The sequence below is a fragment of the Podarcis raffonei genome, chromosome 4 (genome assembly GCF_027172205.1).
Source record: "Podarcis raffonei isolate rPodRaf1 chromosome 4, rPodRaf1.pri, whole genome shotgun sequence".
NCBI classification, from domain to species: Eukaryota; Metazoa; Chordata; class Lepidosauria; order Squamata; family Lacertidae; genus Podarcis; species Podarcis raffonei.
Window position 1 is genome coordinate 34968932 of NC_070605.1, and position 23332 is coordinate 34992263.

The following is a 23332-nucleotide window of genomic DNA, read 5'->3' on the forward strand; positions in this document are numbered from 1 at the left end:
GGTGACTTTAATGTCAGAAACTTCTCAGATGACTTTTAAAAAAAAAAAAGCAGCAACAACAACCCCACAGATCTGAACCTAAACCAATTAATTGGCCACAGTGGAACAAATGTGCTCACCTCAGCCTTTTGCCACAGACTTGCTCTTCCCCCCACTATGTCCCAGCAGGAGGATGACACCTGTGTGTTAAGGTTTTAACATGCACACACAACCATTTTCTAATTACTGACTGTCAGGTGGGAGACAGCCTGATTAGGCAATTGGCTGCCTCTGAAGAAGAATCTTCCATTCAAATCACCAAGCTTTTATCTTTTCTGAGGAGGGTCTAATTATTCTGCTCAAGAACTATATTTCCATTAATGAAAATGGTTTAATGCCTCAACTGAAACAGTGAATGGAAAGTGGGTCTGTGCAGATGCAAATACCTGCTAGAAATGGGAGAAGTAACAGCATTCAACAGCAATCTGTGGGGATATTACTTGATGGCTATACAAATATGCCCATTTACCTGTTATATATTTCTCAACAGCAAATCTTCTGCTCAATATCAGACCATACTTCCTTGAAACTGGAAAATAACTTGTGCAGGTTTCCTGTATTTGAGATTAAGGAGCTAATTCTGGGGAATGAAGTGAAGGTGGGTGAGGGGAAGTAGTGTGATTAAGTTTTCTCAAAAGAATGCTAATACTTTCTGTTCACACCCAGCACTCAAAACCGAGAATCAGTTTACACAACCATTCATAGGAGCCCACTCCTAGGGGCCATGGGGGCTTCAGCCCCCACAATAAGATATTTGAGGGGGCTGGGCCCCTGCTAAGTTGATGGCATTCCCATTCAAATGGTGTGTGTGCACTGCGTCATGCGATCAATTATGTGAGGGGCAGCCTTACCTGGGCCCCCACAATATTTTATTCAAGTTGGTACCCCTGCAACCACTTGTTCTATTTCAGAGTGCTTTTCTTGCGCAGATAGCACTTGTGAGACTGCAAAGGGATGGTCTTATAAATTCATCATGCTTACAAAACTCAGTTTGGCGATAAATTGTCTGAATCCCCTGAATAACAGCCTAAATATCTAGGGCATTTTAGTTGAGAAAAAAGGTTAATAAGAAGGGACATGATGGGAGCATATAAAACTGCATGTGGTCAGCAGTATGGAGAAAAGAGATAGGGAAAACATTTTCTCCTCTCATAATACTCTCATAATACTGACGTAGAAGGCTTTACAAGTGGAATAGTCCATTAACTAAGCGTAGTTTTACTCAGAACAGTCCTTATTAAAATTAATGAACCTTAGTCATGTTAATTGAATTCAGTGGATCTAGTTGAATTCTAGTTGAATACCATCCTAGACCTTGAAGCATCTACCAGCCAGTGTAAAAATATTATTGTAAGTGTTCATTATATGTTTACTTGAGAAAGTGTGTTTGGGAAACTGCATGTTTGCTTTATAGGTAGACATTGCACACCATCATGTTGTATTCCTTGATTTTGGAGAGGGTGTCAAATGCTGATTTCTAACTGAATTCAGTTTTTTTAAATATATATTGAGCTGGAGAGACTTGGGCTTTATCTCTGATCAGTTACTAAATTCACTGAGTAATCTTGGACCAGTCACCCTCTGAGTCAAGCGTAGCCAACATAACAAAAGGATGATGTGCAGGCTAGACCTATCTCCTAGGCTTACAACAAAAAGCACTCTGGCAGATCATAGAATCATATAGAGGTGGAGGGGAACCCAAGGATCATCTAGTCCAAGGATCATCTAGTCCTGGCAATGATCTACCCATTGTCATTGGAGAGAGGAGGAGTGTGCGTGGGGTGGGTGGATTGCCCAGAGTTGTTGAGCTCTTTTTTGAGGGAGGATTGCACAGAGATCTACCGGTAGATCGCAATCTGCTGGTTGGACATCCCTGAGCTAGTCCAAACAGCCTGCAATGCATATCATGACATCATTGCTCCTGCTGAGAGCTGCACTCTCTCATATTAACATTGGTTAAAACACATGGTGCCAGTGATTAGTGAAGCAGTTAATGCTTCAGTAAACTATTGGCTAAATAAAACATAATGGAACAGGGTGGAAATTGCAGAATATTCTCCTGTATACTCAGTATACTCTGCTGAGAAATGGGAGAAAACATAGTTTTCAAGATGCTTACTTCACCTTCATAAGGGAAGATAAATTCAACATCAATATTGCTGGATTCATTTAAATTAGCATAGGTAATTATTGACAATTTTATGATAAGCTATAAATTATTAGAGACATCACCTTGCCAACAAAGGTCCGTATAGTAGAAGCTATGGTATTCCCAGTAGTGATGTATGGAAGTGAAAGCTGGACCATAAAGAAGGCTGATCGCCGAAGAATTGATGCTTTTGAATTATGGTGCTGGAGGAGACTCTGGAGAGTCCCATGGACTGCAAGAAGATCAAACCTCTCCATTCTGAAGGAAATCAGCCCTGAGTGGAAGGACAGATCGTGAAGCTGAGGCTCCAATACTTTGGCCACCTCATGAGAAGAGAAGACTCCCTGGAAAAGACCCTGATGTTGGGAAAGATGGAGGGCACAAGGAGAAGGGGACGACAGAGGACGAGATGGTTGGACAGTGTTCTTGAAGCTATGAACATGAATTTGACCAAACTGCGGGAGGCAGTGGAAGACAGGAGTGCCTGGCGTGCTCTGGTCCATGGGGTCACGAAGAGTCGGACACGACTAAACGACTAAACAACAACAACAAATAAATTATTGCAATTACCGTATATATCTGAATATGGTACTTGAGGGAGATAATTTAGCCTTACCACACCTAATTTCCATTGTACAATAGATCAGGCATATCTTGATACAGTCAAACCTTGGTTCCCAAATGACTCCGTTTGGAATGTTTCGGTTCCCCAATGATGAAAACCCAGTTTTTGCTCCAGTTTTTGAATGTTTATCAGAAGCTGAATGTCTGACATGGCTTCCACTTGAGTGCAGGAAGCTCTTTCAACCAATTGGAAGCCGTGCCTAGGTTGTCAAACATTTTGGAAGCTGAACGGGCTTCCGGAATGGATTACGTTCGACAACCAAGGTTTGACTGTAGTGGGTGGGTGGAAAGCAATCATTTGGCCAAAGACTGAAACCTTCCATGCTTTGGAAAAGTAGCGTGTGGTTTGACTGCTCAACCATACTTCTCTTGGCTTCCCTGAACTCTATAAAAATTGAGACCTCTTCTTCTGCCATTAGCAACTATCACCTTAGCTATTAGGCGCTGATGTGCACCAGTCCTGCTGTCTGCCTCTCTCAGCCACTAGAAACACGGTTAATTGGCCCTTTATCTGAACTGATCCCTGCAAAAAGCAATGAAAAGACTAATCTTTCCTAAATCAAGTAAAAGTCCAATAATCTCCAATGGTGTCAAACCCTGATTAAAAACACCAGCAAAGCAGCTGTCTTTTTGTCCTTCGTAATTATGACTTGGCATTGTATGTCATGGCTGGGTGGGTATTTGGTTTCCCCAGGCTTCTGGAACTGAACGTACAGGGAAGGGACGGCATTCAAACAGGACGTCTGGGAGATGGAAAGAATGAGCTTGTTTCTTGCAGATTTCATTTGATCAAGAATGTCTCCTCTTTTTTTACATGCAGTACAAAAGTCTGTAGGAAAAAACAGCTATCAAATATCAGACAAGGAGGGGGAAAGACCTTTCCATCTTCCCCCCAACCTTGTATGATGTGAGCAGGTATTAGCTAAAGGGGGAGTTTTAGACTGAGCTTAATCAGCAAATCAGTAAGTCAAGAAATAATCTCAAGCAACGTCTAGGCAAACGTGCACACTGGTAAACCTGCGCAAGCAATGTTAATGTATTAAGCATTCATTAGTGATGACCGTTGCCTGTACCTGTTTGTAATACAGTGGTGCCCCGCAAGACGAATGCCTCGCAAGACGAAAAACCCGCAAGACGAAAGGGTTTTCCGTTGCGGAGGCGCTTCGCAAGACGAATTTCCCTATGGGCTTGCTTCGCAAGACGAAAACGTCTTGCGAGTCTCGCCATTTTTTTCCCGCTCCCCCCCCCTTTTTCAAAGCTGCTAAGCCGTTAATAGCCTTTTAACAGCTTAGCCGCTAAGCCCGCTAAGCCGCTAATAGCGCTAAATCGCTAATAGCGCTAATCCGCTTAGCCGCTAATGGGGTTGCTTCGCAAGACGAAAAAACCGCTAGACGAAAAGAATCACGGAACGGATTCTTTTCGTCTTGCGAGGCACCACTGTATTCTTTAAAATCAAATGTCACCATGCTTTGGATTTACAGTATTAATGGCAAATAGTTTGGCAAATGCATTGCAAAGACAGGGATGCAAATTATTGGTGTTGCACTATGGCAATCTGACTTGCTGTGCAACATTTATGGTTTCATTCTATGCATGTCAGACGATAGGATGTCCCACTCCTGCATGTTTATGCCAAAGGTGCACTATTCTGACATTACACAAGTTCACTCATTTACCATGTGATAACCCAAAATAAAGGGACGCGGGTGGCAAAGCGACGCGGGTGGCACTGTGGGTTAAACCACAGAGCCTAGGACTTGCCGATCAGAAGGTCGGCGGTTCGAATCCCTGCGACGGGGTGAGCTCCCGTTGCTCGGTCCCTGCTCCTGGCAACCTAGCAGTTTGAAAGCACGTCAAAGTGCAAGTAGATAAATAGATACTGCTCCTGCGGGAAGGTAAACGGCGTTTCCGTGCGCTGCTCTGGTTCGCCAGAAGCGGCTTAGTCATGCTGGCCACATGACCCGGAAGCTGTATGCCGGCTCCCTCGGCCAATAAAGCGAGATGTGCACCGCAACCCCAGAGTCGGCCACGACTGGACCTAATGGTCAGGGGTCCCTTTACCTTAACCCAAAATAAGCTGTTTTTTTACCAAGTCAGACCACTGGTCCATCAAGATCAGCATGCCTCTACTTCACTGACTGGAAATGAGTCTCTAAGGTTTCAGCCAGGACTCTCTTACCTTTCTGCCATTTGAACTAGTAATAATTCATTTCTTATACCCCGATCAACTGCCTGGGCTGCCTCATCCCTTATCTGGGGCTGCACACTTAAAGTGAACTGTAAAAGACTGCAAACAATTTCCTGTTCCCATTATGGTATGTGGCCATATTAAAATCTAATTCATTGTTCAAAGACTACTCCATAGCTTCAGTATCAAATTTCAGCTTTCTTGAAATGTTTTGCAGTGTTAACTTTATTGAAAAATGATGTACACATGTGTTGAGAAACCAGCTTTATTACAGAAGAGATAGTGCAGTAAGAGTAGTACAAAGTAGTAGTTCTTTTCTTAAGGCAGAAAAAAAGACCAGCATATACAAAAGGTACAATACAAAAGCCAACAAGAAAAGTGTACAAAAATGGAACATCCATTCAAGCTTTTTAAAAAATCAAAACCTTATTACAAAAGTCTCCATTAATGCAGTCATATTGCATGGTGCAAGTAGGCACTTTTTTGTTTTCCAAAAAAGTACATCTTAAAGAAGCCACCTTATATTTAGTAGCTGAAAGGCCTTAAGCTATGACACTGACATATTTGTAGTTAAGGCCAAGACTGGGTTCATCTAAAATAGTGTTGTAACAAGTGTGAACAAGCTACTGATTAATTTGAGAAAGTGACCATATACATCTAGGACAAGAAGAATATAGAACGAAATCATTTCCATAATGTGAAAAAATGCTTTATGCCAGAACACAAAGGGTAACTATAGCAAAAATTTAAAATTCAGTATACAAATGATTTTAAGGTCCTGGGAAATAAAAATGTACAACGATAGTGACAGCTATGTCTTACCACCATAATCCACATTTAGCAAAGGTCCCAGTAAATAAAAATCAATGTCATGATTTGAATATTTTTAACTACGTCCAATGTTATCAAGTGACTTAAAATTGGACTGAATTAGTTAAAAAAAGATATTCAAATCATGACAAATATTCAAATCACAACATTGATTTTAACATTTGAATAAAAACCCCAATCTTTAATATAAATGCAGCAGCAGTGTCAATATTAGAAAGGTACTCAAATACAGATTTTAAATAGAAAAATTGCAACTAGAAAGTATCGGTATGAATATCTGAAATGCATCCCATAATTAAACATTGCAATATTTTAAGAGGAGCTGCTTTAGAAGAGATGCAGCATTGAGGGCTTATGTGTCTCAATGTGCTAAATACACAACTACTGATCCTACCCCTTTCCATACTGAAACCGAGTGCACTAATAATCCAAATTTAATAAATGGATTTCTGAAAAAATGAACTTTCTCCCGATAAAGTAAACCTATTATTACAGCAAGGAAACTTAACCAAACTGCTCAAGTTCTTCTTTTAAGATTTGTGAGTTCCAGCAGTACACTAGCATGGCACTTAACATCTGGGGGGAAAACCCTACATTACCATTGTGCAGCATCTGCAATTGGGGGTGAAGACCCTCTAAATCAAGGAAGTTTTGAGAATTTTAAAGAATGCAAAAGCACCATTTTACCAGAGGCGACCGTGGGGGAAATGTGAAACAAAGGTTCCAGCTTGTGATGTGCACATTGCCTTCTACACTTTGGGGAGGAGGGGGAACAGACCTACTGTCTGTCTCCAGCCTAAAAAAGCTAGCTGGTAAGAAGATCAGAGCTGGTATTTTAAAAAGACCCAATAGGATTTATGACTCCCCTGTACAGAAAAACCAGACCCTCCAAACGCTGAGAAAAGTAGATGAAGGGCAAAGTTGTCCCCTGCCACTTCTCAGCAATGACTTCCCTGTGCAAGTATTTCTCCAGTACTGAGCTACCAAGCCCAGATGCTGAAGGATCCCTGGCCCTTTTAAGAAAATTCTACTTGGCTCTTAGCTTACTGCAATGATGTGATGAGAAAAGCCACACCAGATGAAATTCTGCCTTCTGTGCAACAATAGCTGTCTTAGGGTATGACTGGCAACCCTGTGCCTTTTCGCCCTATGCCTATATGACTAATAAATCAAGGCTGCAATTTTCCACTTGCGCACTGTAAATTGGTAGACTACTCAAACCAAGAAAATTCACAGACTTTCATTTTTATAGCTTACTGACATCAGAGCTGCAGTTCTAGAATCTAAAAAAATATATAAAATCCTCATAAATACCTAATTTTGCAAATCTCTAAATGTGCTTGCTTGGCAAAGCTGCACAGTACAACTAAGCTTCCTAAAAACCCAGGTTATAAATAGTCAATAATATCCTATGAAAAAGCTATAGAGAAAGTTTTAGACAAGATTAGGGTGAATTCTGGTACTCCAGAGTTGTTCAAGGAAATTTCTGTGCTCAGATACACAAGTGCTAGTCTCTGCCCAATGATGGGAGAAAGCAGAATAGGAGGTATACTAGATTAAGACGGTCAGTCCCAAAAGCCACTACAGCAAAGAATTTGTTCAGTGGCTCTTTTCTTTTGCAAACAAACACCTGCAGCTTCAAGGTTTCCCAAAATGCTCTATTGACGAATTCTAAGACACAAGCTTTAGGATAGCATTAAAAAAGGACAAATTACTCTCGAATAACTGTACAGTATTTCTTTGGAGGGGAGAATACCCTTCATTCCTTCTTAAATGGAGACAAAAAAATCTAATGACACCAGTTCAAAAAGTGTAATGCCGCAAAGATTCCCGATGTCTAGGTGTTTGCTCCAATCATTACATGATAATGTCCTATTAGGAAGCCAGAATGTCATGACACAAGCCCCTCCAACTGAAAGCAATCATCAGCTAGGCAGACAATGTAAACAGAAATCAAAACAGCAAGATTAAATAGGGGAAAGGGAAGTTGAAAAACACGAGATGTTCCTCCTCTCCACAGTTGGGAGAGCTGTACAGTCATATTTTAGATGGATGTGGGTGGGAATCTAGCAAAACCGAAGCAGCAAGAGTGGCAAATAATTCATGAGGCAATGTTAGCACTAAGGCAGAGGTCTTGATGTTACTTCAGAGACCATAAAAAGTAGGCAGTAAACTGCTTGCAGAAATGGAAGGGCACTTGCTTGCTTTCATGATTCCCACTAGTATATTTGCTCATGCTGCTTCTGTTGCTGGTTGGACAATGAATCAATGTCTCGGTTATATTACAATAAGGAATCATGCTTGCTGTTCAATTAGAAGGCAGCTCCTCTTAAGTTCCCTTATACGATGATAGGAGACAAAAAGTACTTTGGGACCCAAGAAATGAACTCTGAAAATCAATCTCTTTGCTATAAGGCCACAGTAGCCAATGTGTAAGCTGTTCTTTGGACCCTGTAAATTAAGAATGTGTGACTAGTAAATTTAAATCCCACCTACTTTGCAATTACCATAATATCATTTTCACCAGCAAAACAGCAAAATCTGAAGTTGACAATATTGCACCAAATGCACACAACGGCTTAGCTAAGCGAGTGAAAGGAATGTTTTGTTGCTCTTTGGACTTATCACAAAACTCATTACCCTTGGGAGAATACTTTGTAGCTTTGTCCAGTGATTCACAGGTTCACTTAGCAAGATTAATAGCCTTGCCCCTAGGAAGGTGTGTTCAGATGCAAATGCCATATGACTGTGCAAACCTTCTAGTCCTCAAGGTCACATTTCAGTGTAAGGAGATGGTGCTTATCTTGCTGGCCTGCACAAAAGCAATGAATTATATTTTGAAATAATGATGACAGCTCTCAGTCAAAAGCCTTTACAACATTTACAGCTTTACATCGGTCAGGTTGTATATTGTTTTCCTTTCCCAAAGCACAAGTTAAATTATAGTAAGACACTTTATAGCATGGGTAGGCAAACTAAGGCCTGGGGGCTGGATCTGGCCCAATTGCCTTCTAAATCCAGCCCGTGGATGGTCCGGGAATGAGCGTGTTTTTACATGAGTAGAATATGTCTTTTTATTTAAAATGTATCTCTGGGTTATTTGTGGGGCCTGCCTGGTGTTTTTACATGAGCAGAATGTGTGCTTTTATTTAAAACGCATCTCTGGGTTATTTGTGGGGCATAGGAATTTGTTCATTTCCCCCCCCCCCAAAATATAGTCTGGCCCCCCCACAAGGTCTGAGGGACAGTGGACCGGCTCCCTGCTGAAAAAGTTTGCTGACCCCTGCTTTATAGGTATACAGAGGCTTCTGCACACACAGAGAAGTGCTTATGCCTCCTCTACATCACAGACCAGTCTTTATCTGCAGTCCCAGCAAAACGGTGGGTTCTGTTTATGCATATCTCCAGACTGGAGCGAATGTGTAGAAAGCCTTTTAAAATTGACAAAATATATGCCTACTCATAACAATGGGTAATAAGACACACACACCCCACTCTACCAGCAGATTTTGAAGGTGTACAGTGGGCTGCAGAAGAGAGAAGGGGGAAGTTCCATTGCTCAAGTTGTACAAGTGGAACAGCAGCATAGGATACAACCCAATGTGGGCACCTAAAAGACCATCTCGCAATTAATTTCTCTTTCTACAGTGTGATATCAGCAAAGAGCAAAAATTTGGAACATCTCAGCAAATATAGGTACCGTATTTTTCGCCCTATAGGACGCACTTTTTCCCCTCCAAAAATGAAGGGGAAATCTGTGTGCGTCCTATGGGGCAAATACAGGCTGTCGCTGAAGCTTGGAGAGTGAGAGGGGTCGGTGCGCACCGACCCCTCTCGCTCTCCAGGCTTCAGGAAGCTATCAGCAAGCCTGGGGAGTCCGCGGCAGTTCCCGCAGGGCTCCCTAGGCTGCGGATAGCAGCCTGCCGCCCGGCGCGCAGGATGCCCTGAAGCAGAGCACCCCGCGCGCTGGGCAGACATCGGCCAGCCCCACAAGCTCGGGGGACAGCGGGGAGGCGCAGCACCGCCATCCCGCTGTTCCACAACCTGGTTTTTTTGGGGGGGGAAACGAAGGAATTTCCCCCCCTTTATTTCCCCCCCCAACAAAAAAAAATTAGGTGCGTCCTATGGGACAGAGCGTCCTATGGGACGAAAAATACGGTAATCATTAAGCTGCCTCACTTTATCCAGAAACAAGCTCCAGGGAGTTAGACTGTTTAAGACTGGAGGTCAAGTACTAACAGGCTGAATCTAGACATATCAAAGGAGAGATTCAGTTAAATGCGTTGTAAACTTCATACAGGGAAATCCCGTTGGCAAAAAATGGGCCTCCACAGCGCCATCTGGTGTCATGGTGTTATAACGCGTATAAAACACTTCACAAATGTAGCTGAGTCCTCAGTGTACAGGACAGTTTATATTTGTTTTATGGCTTTCTTTTGTAAGATATATTGAAAATCTAGATTTAAATACACATTTTCAAATAAAATAAAATAGAAAGCTAGCAATGTTTAGGTATGCTACTTAAGAGTATAGTCAGAAGGAGCTGGGGATATAACTATTTGACCACAATATTTCCCCCCCCCCCAATACTTACCAAGTTTTTGTCTCTGTTATGTGATACACACGGTGACACACTTCTTCACAGCATCCCTGAAAAAATAAAAACAAATACACTGTCCCCTTAAGTATTTGAATAAGCCGCACAAATATTTAAAATGTATAAGCAATGATCCTTCACAGCAGCAGTGATTTTTGACAAACAGAATCATCTTAGCACTGCTGGGTAAATTAACACCTGTAGTGGGACAGAAGCCATCCTTTCTACCGAATTGCAACTTCTCAAGCAGTTCAATTCCATTAATCTGAGTCTGAATAGAGACAATGGTTTCCTGTCCCACTATAGGTATGAAGGGTCACCATGCTCATTTTGCAAATGTTCTGCTCTAATTATATGGCCACTTCACTCAACAATGCTAAGGTGTTTTTTGTTATCACCAATCACTGCTGCTGTGAAGGGTCAATTTACATACACAAGCTCTAATTCAACTGTCTCATAATGCATTTTTACCTTTTACATTCCACTGCTATTTAACCCTACCTTCTACATTAATCTTTTCCCTTTTCAGCAGTGGTGGTTAACCTACTGACTGTATATGGCACTATCTGCCAATACAGTGGTACCTTGGTTCCCAAACGGCTTAGTTGTCAAACAAATCAGCTCCTGAACGTCGCAAACCTGGAAGCAAGTGTTCCAGTTTGCAAATGTTTTTCGGAAGCTGAATGTCTGACGCAGCTTCCGATTGGCTGCAAGAAGGTCCTGCAGCCAATCGGAAGCCGCACCTTGGTTTTCAAACAGTTTTGGGAGTCGAACGGACTCCCAGAACGGATTAAGTTTGAGAACCAAGGTACCACTGTATACAGGTTTTGGGTGGCCTGCAGGGACTCAGCAACAATTCTGTGGCATCCAAGCCTATGTACAAGTGAGGATCACATTTCATCTGATGAAGCATATGCCATAATAAAAAACCTTAAATCTTTAAAGCACCACCAGACTTTGTTTTTTCTTGCAATAAACTAACATAGCTACCTGTCTGCAAATTGTTACAAAGACTTTCAACATAGATCTATGGGTAGTTTTGCCACAAACAAAAATATATAATGCTGCTACTCTCTGTTCCCACAAAACCAACATTTTCCATGAAAACTTGGTTCCACTCCTTAGCTCCTAAGCTTTACTGTAACCAAAGTGAACTATGTATCTGAAATAACCTCACATTCTTTCCTTATTTGCTCCTTCCTCCACTTCCTCTGTTGTCTCTTTTTATCAAATTATATATTTTAAGCCCTCAGGAGCCTAGCCTCTTGTACTTTCTCAAGTACAGTAATGGCACTATATAAACAATCTAAATGATAAACATTTGTTTGTGATTTATTAATCATAAAACACATTTCACAAGAGTGCTGAGCTTTCTATATTTTCAATCACGCAGTGCTATTTCACTTCCTCTATTCAATCATTCCACATAGCAAGTAATCTCGAGAATACAGAGAAGAATGCATTAAAGGGAGATTGATTTTTCCAGCCATCCCTATCACAGAAGAAATTCCCCTTTTATGTTTTATGACCTGGGTAGCTCCTGAAGCAAATGGAGGTCAAGATTACCTTGCATATGGTATGAAGGAAATGCTGTACCTAGAAGAGAGAGAAGACAAACACATGTATTAGGAAGAACAGGCGAATACACACACACTCTCTCCCACAGAGTGTCAATGGCAAGTCTGCATAACACATGGCCCAAGCCAAGGGTAGTCTACCACATATTGTGGCTTGATAAGTGACTGACAAATTAAAACTAGCATTTGCTTTCCAGTTTAGTTTTCCAACTATCCATGTCAGGATCAATTTCCATCACCTCTCCCATCATTTCCACATGAAGTAGAGTCTCCTTCCGGGAGAAAGGTAGAATATGAGCTCATTTTCTCATTGTTAGCAACATCTGCGCACATGGAGACCACTTGTGAACAAGGAAAGTGGCCAAATGTGGAAGATCAACAGAAGTTGACAATAGTTCAGCCAGGCCTTGGTGACTCTTACTTTAAGGTAGCTAGATTTTCGGGGGCCACTAGGTGGCGCATCGGAAGATGGCTGACAATAACATCTCTCCGACCCACACGAGGTAATTTGGAGGCTATGATGGGGGTAATTAACCCCCAGGTTTGTGGGGGGGGACGGCCCTTGCCTGCTGTGCCCTATACCACCCCCGAATTTGTGGGGGTGGGGGCACTAGGCACAAAGCCCTCCTGTAGGATTCCAGCACTCCTGGACGCCGTCCCTGATTCGCGCCGCTGGTTGCAAGGATCTTTAAAAGAAACAATTTGGACGAAATTAATTGCACATGCTTCAAGGAAAAAGGGGAGTAAAGACTGCTGACAGAAGAGATCTCTGATAACAAGACAAGAATAAAATATGAGAAGATACGTCAAGATACGGTATGACATGACTGAGGGGGGAGGGGGAAAAAAACCTGCCTTCCCTTTTTTCATGTGATTTAACAAGAATCCCCTCCCCTAATGAGTCAGAAATTAAGGACTTAAGCTGTGGATTTAAGGCTGTGTGGAGATAAACTTTCGATCCAAAGCAATGTTTCAAGATGAAGCTGGAAAGCTAAGAGTTTTGGAATGACGCAGTTAAAAATGCCTTCGCCATTTTGGGAGGCATTGTTGGAGCTCTTGGGTCTGGGAGGAGAAAGAGAGAAATAGAGTTGTTTACATATCGTGGATCAACTCCTCGGTGGGACTTAAGAGCAACAAATGCCAAAATTTACGATGGAAAGAGTGATGTTATCTACGAAGGAGATATATGGAAACCATCTGGACTTAGTGGAGGAACGGGAAATCCACACAGGATTATTATACTTGCTATCGCCTTAAGGAGACTAACAGAAGAGATCGTACAGGAAAAAGTGAAATTATATGAACAAGATATGATGTGGAAACACCAAGATAAGACTGGATAGAATTATGAACTTTGTCTGGACTGATTGGGACTGATTTGGACATTAACGCAGTAATAAGAAGATGATCTGAATCCCCCTTTGGATCTTGAAGTATGGGTTCCCCCAACAACGTTTAAAAATTTGGCTTTGTAATTTGGAATTTATATGATGTGATTTAATTTGATGTGATTGGCCAGTTAATAAAAATTATTTTTTTAAAAAAAAGGTAGCTAGATTTTCGTAAGAAACTTCCTGTCCAAATGGAATCCCAAACAGCAATTGGTTGAGGGAAATTTAGGAGGTGATGTATTTATTATGGACGTTGGGCTCCATTATTGCAGTCTTTTTATAAAGATATGTGACAGAGAGGATGAGGAAATAAACCTCTCCTATTATACATGTACACAAACCTATTGCTATTAATAAATAATAATATGAAATAATAGTAATAATAATCTCTAAAGCACCTAAAATTTTCAAACCACTGTACATATATTAAAACTAGGGGATAGCCAGTTCTACCCAGTGTGCTCAGCATCCCCCCACCCCTCTTTATTTCAGTTTTTCCCTCCCCAGGACCACATTTCCCCCTGCCTGCCTCAATTTCTGCTTAGGACAACCTCACCATGCCTCAGTTTCATTAGACCTGCCAAAAAAGCTTCCCACAGTGCCAGGGAGAAAGACAAGGAGAGAGAAGAAGCCACCCCCCACCCCCAGCAGGAAGGTGGAGCCTTCCTCTGCTGTTCTCCTCCGCCCACTCAGGTGACCCATCCAGGCTCTGAGGTGGATTCCTGCAAGGGCCAGTTTTCAAATCTCCATTCAGTCAGTGTGCTCACCAAGACCTCAGGCTGCCTTCACAATCTTGGGGTGATAGACCAGTATAAATTTAAAATATTATATATATATTTTTAAAATGAAGACAGTCCTTGCCTGCAGGCTCACAATCCAAAAGACATAAAAGGGGGGGGGCGCATTACTTACCATGCTAAGGCGAAGAACTGCAAAATGCAGAAGATGAGGGCAAGTCCCTTATTGTGCCACTGAAAGAGGAAGGAATAATCATAAATCAAGCAAAGAAAATGTCATTAAATTTATATGCATAGTTGCATCGGAGATTCAAGTACTTACCCAAAAAGCTGCACAAAGAGTTAATATGAGGCATAACTAAAAGAGAGGAGAGACAATCTTAAAATAAGCAAGACATTAAAACTGTAACTGAAGATGAACAGGGTTTTTTTTGTTTTTTTCAGCACTGGAGTACAGTGCCAGGCTGCAATCCTAATATTTTTCTTCTTTTTAATCATCTGGTTTAATTCATCTCTATGCTAGAAATTGTCAGACTGCATGTTTTATGCTATTGTTATTTTATCATACTGTATTTTATCTTTTATGTTTATCAGTCACCTGGAGAACACAATTATTGGAAGGCCTTATACTGAGTTAATTATTAGCAACAGTAAGTCCTACTGAACTGAAGTGAAACTTACTTTTGAGCAGACATGAATAGAATTGCACTGTCAGTCTGCACATCTGACCCAATAGTACTGAAGTATACTATAGCTAATTTAAAGTAACCCAAGGATCAGCAATAGATGAGTGACCTATGCATTTTGGATTTTCCAGGGAATTGTGGCAACACTTTTGCCCCTACCTCATGACAAAAGGACCTGGTTTCAGCAATATACCAATAAGGACACCCCAAGTGTATCAAGTTGGGGTGTCCTTATTGGTACAGAACTTCCTAATTAAATACTCATACTCCACTTAATTAGGAGGTTATGTACCGATAAGGACACCCCCACACTATATAGTTGCAATGAATCAGAGGTCAATAAAAGCCCTAAGAATATGTCCAATATATTTGTCAAACTATTTCCAGTATCTTATCCCAGCACAAATAAAAAAAAAGACAAAGCCCCCATCTCAAACATAGTAGCAGTCGTAACTAAGAAACATCAGTCCAGTTCCGAAGGAGCAGTCTAAAGATACACATTTGCCATGACAGCTAAATGGGATCATTATATACACAGACACAATAGCCCTCCAGGTACAAGGTGCTGGGGACATACGGGAATACAAATCATTTATTAGTTTATTACCCTTCCTATAAATAAATGCACATAATTAAGCGCTAGAAAAGGCCCACATGCCCATTACAACATAAGCTATATTAAGAAGAACCAACAGAATAATCCTAGCACAGTTAACAAACCATGGGGAACCTTCTTCAATCCAAGGCCATGTAGCTGTGGTGTGTGAGGCCAGAGGCAAAAATGAATGGAATGCTGAATGTAAATGTTAGCTTTCTACAGTAGGCTAGTTTCCACACACAGTCACACACCATCATCCAGCCAGGTGACCATGAGACATTACCAGAGTTCAAGACAGAAACATTTGGAATGCAAATTTTGGGGGGGGGGGTGGCCTAGGGAGACTTGTGAGGGCCAGGTAGAGAGGGCTTGAGGTTCCCCACACCTCCCTTAACTGCTCCTTCAGTTCATGAGACTTGAACTTACAATTTTTAATTATTATTTTACAAGAAACACATGCTGGAAATTCTGCCCCTTTGTTTTGCATCACTTGTTTTCTGACTATGTATTCTGACTTGTTTTCTGACTACTGATATTTTACCACAAGGTACTTTTATATGCTACATTTGCTTGTATTTTAAAATTAAGCAAATTCCCTTAAAAAAAGCATTAACACCGATAGCCTTATCAATTCAAATACAAGTTAAAACAGAAAAGTTTTGTTACTTACAAGCATAACAGCTGTAGCTATCAAACGAGTGGGTTCAAACATTCTTTTCAACTGATTCATCGGTCCCATAAGAAAGACAGTGCTATAAGAAAAAATTATTTAACCCATCTGCTAAGAGCAAAACACACAAATGCACATTATACAAGCGTAAACTGCTACCATTACTGTATTGCAGGAATCATAAACAGACCATACTTTAGCCTCAAAGATACTATAATCACATAGTATAACTCATAAGAGAAAATTAGGGAACACTATTGGAAAACAAGTAGTAAAATCATATAGTATTAAAAACAATATGGAAGCCATGCCAACAGAGTTAAACTGTTTCGCTGAACCCCAATCATAAACATGAGACAGGGAATAAGAGTTGAGAGGGATACAATCAAAACATTTCGTTTGTAAAATATTTTGATGGTAAAATGGAAAAAGGAGAAAGATAATATATTTCAAGCATGAACTGTTTAGTTCATTCACCTATTTGATATTCTGAGCAAACCTACTAATTCAAGGAAAAGAAGATTACCTTCCAAGAGACGCGATATTCCCCAGTGTGTAAAATACTGCAAACAAGATTAGCCCTTTCCTGGGAACCCATAGCAGACAAGTACCCTGGAAAGACAGACAAGAGAAGGAACATACACCATCACTGTAAGGAAAAGAAGTCTGTGAAAACAATTATCTGTAGAGAAGATAAGTATTTTGGTTGCTCTCATCCATTATCACATAAAATGTGTTGCCTTAAGTTTTATTTTGTCAAAGCCTATTTTAAAAATAGCATATGTTACTATTATTTTACTTTCATGAAAAATCCTCTTAATATTTCATCTAAAAGCAATAATATTTCAAATTTAGATTTCATCAAGCTGGGAGTCATGCAACATGATCCCAAGTTGCTTTCTGTAGTGGCTTCGTATTGATCAGATGTATGTGCTGTTGTTTTAAACTGCGCATACACACTTATATATGCACATCTATATATATATGTGTAACTGTTTTGTGTATGTTTTTAGTATCCTGCAATAGTGGGGAGCAAGACAATCAACTGAATCAGCATCCAATCAGTCTGTCCTTGGCATTCTGAACACATAAATAAGCCAGGCTCACCACACTGGGAAAACAACAACTGCTGGCTGCATGTACCCAGTCTCATGAAGGTTAGGTGTGTTAGACAAGGCAATGACTGAATACAAGTTTATGACTTGCCTATGGAGAAGGATTTGATATCCCAACTATGAATGAAAAAGAACAAATCACTGGCTTATTGTTGGTTGCTTGAAAGTATCCCTAAAGTATCAAACACCAGTCAAATTTACACAAAGGATATTAGAGAGATTATTGTTATTAGTCTTTCCAGTCTTAGAATTTATGATGGTTTGGGTTGTATTTTCTCTCTGAACAACAGGCTTCTCATGACAGTGCAGAAAACTTGCAACCAATATTCCACATCAAATTACATTTAGGTTGCAAAATTTACAAGGTGGCATCTAATGATGTGAAATGGATTTCTGCTTGTACAACTTGTAGGACTTCCCTTTGCATTTCTCCCTCTTTTGCACCCCTAAAATCCTCCTCAGAAGGTCCTTCAACCCTCCAGAGAAAATTTGGACAACTCATAGGGGCTGCAGGAGAAAGAAGAGGAAGTATGCCCGCACAAAATTGGTGTCGCCAGTGAACATTTACATTGGAGTAAACCCTACGAATCTACAGTAGGACTTTTCCCACAGCAAGCATGTAAAAGATTGCACTATCTCAACTGATGTGAAAATAAAAGGGGATAGATCAGCCACCGTGATTACTCTTCATGGAGTCAAAACTTTTATATTACTTCAGGAATGATGGAGCTGAGTGCAATACTGAGCAGCTGGGGTGGGGGGAAATGGTTGCCTTGCACTGTGGGAGATATTATTCAAGAAATCCAAACTTTATCCAACAAAAGCTGATGAGGTGGGGAAGGAAAGCTCTTACCAGAATGGAACACAGAACGCCAATAGCAAAACAAGCTATAAAGCCTTTCAGTCTCGTACTCCAGCTTAAGGAAGATGCATCAATCACCTGGAATTTTTTTTTTAAAAAAGAGAGTCTTATTAAAATTGTAGTGTCAAGGTTTTAAAAAGGCATGCATCAATATACAGCCAGGTGCTTTCATTTCCTTCCAGCAGCTTCACTACACGAGGAAACTTCACAAACATGCTTCTAACATCTTTGTGAAAAGTGCCTCGTCTTATCTGTTCTATGAACAGATATCACTTCCTCAATGTTAATATAAGGCAATATTCAATTTTCTTCTTCGACAACAGCTTCTATTAATCATTACTCAAGGCAACTTTGAGCATATTCCTTTCACATGTTCACAGAAAGCAGCTACATTTCCCTGGCCATTAGCATTATTTCTATTCTAATATTAAAAACAAAGAGTGTATTGAATCCATTTCAACTGTTTCGCATAGTCAAAGTTTCGTGCCAAGTTTCTCCAAAGAGGATTCCGTTAAAAAAAAAATACTAGAAAAAAATCCAACTTTTATAACAAATGTATTCAGATAGTTGTATTATGTCTGATTCTACTCTAATTCCTTCTTATGACATAATATAGTTTTGAAAATACTATAAAGTTTCTATCAGCTATCGGAGTATAAATATTTTGTAAGCAAGGGCATTCCTGTAATAAAAGCAGATTTGGATCATTTTAGTCATTGTTATAAAATCCAAGAATAGCAAAACCATTTAGTTTTTTTATCTATATAACATCAGTCAATTAATATGCAGTTGCCTGAAATCCAAGCAGCTAAAACATGGAAACAAAAACATGGAAACAAAAAAAAGTAGAATGGAACTGATCCTATGTTTCCAAAATATTTTGTTGTATTTGAATTTATTTGTATATTTTGCAACAAATTATTTTGTTCAAAATTCTTGTATTTTGATAATAAATTGATGGAAAAAGCAAACTAAATTTAAACAAAGATCATCCTGGAACATAAATAAAGATTATCATACCCAACATGTCTAGAGCATTTTCAAGTGCTCAAAGAGCTTCAATTATCTAGTTGCAATCCTTACAAAAACCCTGTAAGTTACATGAGTGTTCTTATCCATCAGGTTGCAAACCGAGATGAGGACTGAGGCTGAGCGACTGGCTTGCCTAAGGCCACTTGGTGAGTTCATGGCAGAGCAGAGATGAAAACCCAGGGCTACCTGATTTGGAGCAAAGTCTCTTAGCAGCCAGACTACATCAATGTTAACTTAGATACTTCCAAATGCAAACTTCAAGGTTGCTGGTTTCCTGCAGGGATGTTGTGTTTTCCCAGGCCAAATGTGTTTATTAACAAGGGCATTCAGAATCCCCTTTCAGAGGTGAATTCCTTGCTGTTGAAACTACAGCATAGCACTGTGGTTGTGCAAGTGTCATAGGTATATCACTAGTGATAATGACAACTCTCTCCACAAACAAACATGATAAGCCTCATCTTGTGAACTTTGTATTACTGGTCTCCTGAAGCACTTATGCAATGCCCTTTAAAAATAAAATAAAATGCAGTACAACTATCCCACTTTTCTAACCATTTACATTACTTTTAAAGTCACTTTGAATTTTAAAAGATTCTCTTACTCTTGATATGCTCTAACACCGGCAAAAAAAAAAAATGGTAATTAAGTATTCATCAAGCTGTTTACCAAACAAACAGAGCACACAAGGAGCAGGCCTATCTCCCTACAGCAAGGTTAGTCCTGTTAAACTGGGAATAGAATATCATGCTACATCTGCCAAGCTAGAGTAAACAGCACAAGTAGCGGCAAGGATAAGAACCAGAGAGGATCCAATAATTTTTCACCGCTCATCCCACCATTCTAAAAGCCCCCACACACACACACCCAACTAAGCCTACATTTATTGTGTTGAATTACTTTGGGGAACCAGCTGATGCCAAGGGTTGCATTCAGAGCTGACTTTGTACTAGCAGAATGGACTTCCATTTATGCAAGAAACGGCACCTTTGTTGGAAGAAAATGCTGTCCGTAGTATTTTCTTTCTAACCCCCTATCACAGTTACACAGCAAAACCAAAACAGGTTTTACTTATGGACTTCACCAATCAGTATTAATTTAATCTGCATTAATTGGTCAACTAAAGCTTGCAGGCTAAGTTTTAGAACATACCAAACAATCACAAAGATACACCTTGAGACAGTGGTGTTTCGCTTTCCATCTCCTTACGTTTTGCAAGTTCTACCCAGGGTGCTGTTAGTAGTAAACAATTATGACACAGCTTCCCTTTGGCCTTCGTCCCTTGAGCAAAAAGAATACAGTACAAGAAGTGCCCTTCTGTAGCCTAGGATCATGTTCTCACAGTGGCCAATCAGATGTGCAATATTAACACACTAGCACTCTTCAGCTCCTGCTCTCTAGCAACTGGTATTCAGAGGCATCCTGGGTGTGATACTAGAGTAAATATATAGCTGTCATGATAAGCAGCCATTCAGTCTGTCCTGTATTTTTCACACTTCCTTCAATAAGTCAAAAGAAATGCATTTAAGCTTTTCGTAATACGCCAAGTGATCTGTTGAAAGACAAACCAGTGAAACCAATTTACGACTCTTTGGTCGGATGCATAAACCCCAAATTAATTTCTCTAGAACCGCCCTAACCTGGGTGAACTCTGCGCACCTATTCAGCGGCTGCTGAATTACAAGCAAGGTGTGGGTTCGAGTCCAGTTCAGCAACAGTTAAGTACCAAAAGGGGAGGCAGCTTTTTTTTCTTTCCTTGGTGGGGCGAAGAGAGCTTTGAGCAGTACTGAGCGTGTACACTGTACACAGGATTAGAGCTTGGCTCGTGGGTTTTTTTTCCTGGAGTTTGTGACGTCAGATCCCAAACACCTGGGCGGGCAGGAAGGCAGCAATTAAACGAGAAGCATCAACACGCACTTTGGCCAAGAGAGGGGAGAGAGAGCTGGGCGCTAGGAAGGGTCTCTCACGGCGCAGTTGAAGGCTCAGAAAGCCCACCTGGCACGGGGGAAGGTTATAGGCGACCTTCCTTTATGGGGTGGGGGAGGGAAATAGCAGGTAGTTGAGGAAAGGAGAGGAATGAAAGGGGCCAAAAAGGGCCAGTCAACAACGACGGCCTCAGCTGCTCCCCTGAAATTGGTGAGGGGGGCTAAGCGCCTTAGGGGTGCGGAGAAGGAACCGGGGCGGCGAAAGGAGCTGCCTGAGGCAGACCGGGCGACAAAGCCATGGAAAGAGCCTCCTTCACCCCACACTTTCCCCCTCCCCCGGGGTTTACCTCCGCCAGTGGCCCCGGCTCCTCGGCGTCCTTCCCGTTGAGAACCCGCTTCAGCTTGTCCATGACACTTGTCGCCCCTCGCGAGCTCCACTTCCCGACGCGGCTGCCTCCACTTCGCCGCCCAAGCCCTTCGGAGACTACAACTCCCAGCAATCGAGAAGGCCGGGGCTCGCCAAGCTTTCCCTCAGCGCCTGGAGCAGTGCATTCTGGGATATGTAGTCGGGGGGGGGGGTGTTTCCTCGCACCTGCGCGTTGCAGCGCTCTTTCGACTACGCCTCCGATCCTCTTTGTGGCAACCGGGTTTATGTCCAGTAGTAGGCGGGTTGCGCCGGTGTTTTCCCCCCGGAGAGTAGCAAGCTTTTCCCCGCCCCACTTTCCTTCTCTATACTGATGGCTGTTATTTGCTAAATTTGTATACCGACCCTCACACGAAGATCTCAGGGCGGTTCACAAAATAAAAATACAAGATGAGAACACGAAATACGTGAAACAAAAACCAGTGACCTCCCTTCCCACAAACACATTTAAAAGGCCTTAGAATGTTCATCAGCCAAAGATATGTCAAAATGCTTTTGACTGGTGCATAAAGATATGTAATGAAGGCACCTTCCTGAGGATAGCATCCCATAAAACGAGAGCCACAGCAGAAAAGGCCAGTTCTTGTGTTGTCACCCTCCAGACCTCTCCTGGTTTGAAGATGTTGTGTCTTCCTAAATAACTGGCAGGGCACATTGATTAGTATTCCTGTTTTGCATACTGACTGGGAAATAGCAGCTTAATCAGGGCTGACTAAGCAGGCTAAGGGGAAGATGGAACCCAGATTCACAACTCATGGTGATCAGGTGCAATCCTAGCATTGCTTTTTTTAAAAAAATAAAAATGAAATTTAAATCTATGGGTTAGATCTTTTTCAGAGTATTTTCCCCAGACAGATTTTTGTTACTTAAAATCAAAACCCAATTACTAAAAAGTGTCAATAGTTTAGGCCAGTGTGTAAATGTGGTTGTAGCATATACACGCTACCCATCATTAAAGTGTTTTAACTGTTGCCCCACTGAAAGCTATCTTAACATACGTAAATAACACTTCTCATGATTTTTGTCTGGACCACAGCATGGGACTGAAGGGTGAAATGGCAACACCACACTGGCCGCAAACCTAATTGTGCAGTTATTCATTTTAAAATGTTCATGTTAGATGCCAATATGCATTTCCTAATGCTAAATGAGATGTGACTAAATGTAAAAATCCACAGCTGCTCCTTTCACTGAAGGTTGACAGTGCCATCTTCTGTCTTCTAGATGTACAGCACTAGGGTACAGTATGCAAAATAACACATGGGGGGAGAAAACAGGGTGTTTAAGTGGTATCCCAGTTTTAACTCAGGCATATAAATGGTCAATACATTCCCTTCGACATGTGATCTTGTAATAGCGTCCACACTGGCCATCGAGGCAGTTAACAGAATACAATCCCACTTGTAGAATTTATGGACACTATAAGGGAGGTGGTAGTGAACCTGTGACCCTAAAGATGTTGTTACCAGGACTCCCACCAGCCCTGATCCTGGGCCACACTGGCTAGGGCTGATGGGAACTGGAGTCCAATTGAACAGCTGAACCAGTTCCCCCTTCCTACAACAGAACTTTAGATCAATCTAATGTTATTACCAGGCTACTTAAGGAAAATATTTCTTTCTCACAGTAAAGACAACTGGAAGTTGAGAGATTAAAATGTGGCATACATTTTTATTTAGCAACAGCTGATTATAGTACAAACCATCACTTATTTGGCTGACTAAAGGACAATATGAGAGGCCTTTGTGTGTGAAAATCTTAAAACTGCTTCTGCACAAATCCCACTGAAATGAAAGGGCAATTTCCCTCCATTTCAATAGGACTTGTGCTAAAGATACTGAGGGTATCTTCAGCACAAGAGACTTGCTTGTCCTTCCTTTGTCCTTCATC

At 41.1% G+C, this 23332-nt stretch overlaps 1 protein-coding gene across 1 annotated transcript; it reads right to left on the minus strand.

The window, feature by feature from the left end:
* Positions 1-10414: 10414 nt before the first annotated feature.
* SFT2D2 (SFT2 domain containing 2) lies at positions 10415-21591 on the minus strand. The gene is made up of 8 exons (XM_053386157.1): positions 21366-21591; positions 18056-18142; positions 16614-16699; positions 16088-16169; positions 14456-14491; positions 14309-14367; positions 11995-12024; positions 10415-10481 (listed from the first exon to the last, which is right to left on the minus strand). Exons 1-8 carry the CDS (start codon positions 21426-21428, stop codon positions 10442-10444), a joined length of 483 nt encoding a protein of 160 aa, XP_053242132.1. The 5' UTR covers positions 21429-21591; the 3' UTR covers positions 10415-10441.
* Between the last annotated feature and the right edge of the window lie 1741 nt (positions 21592-23332).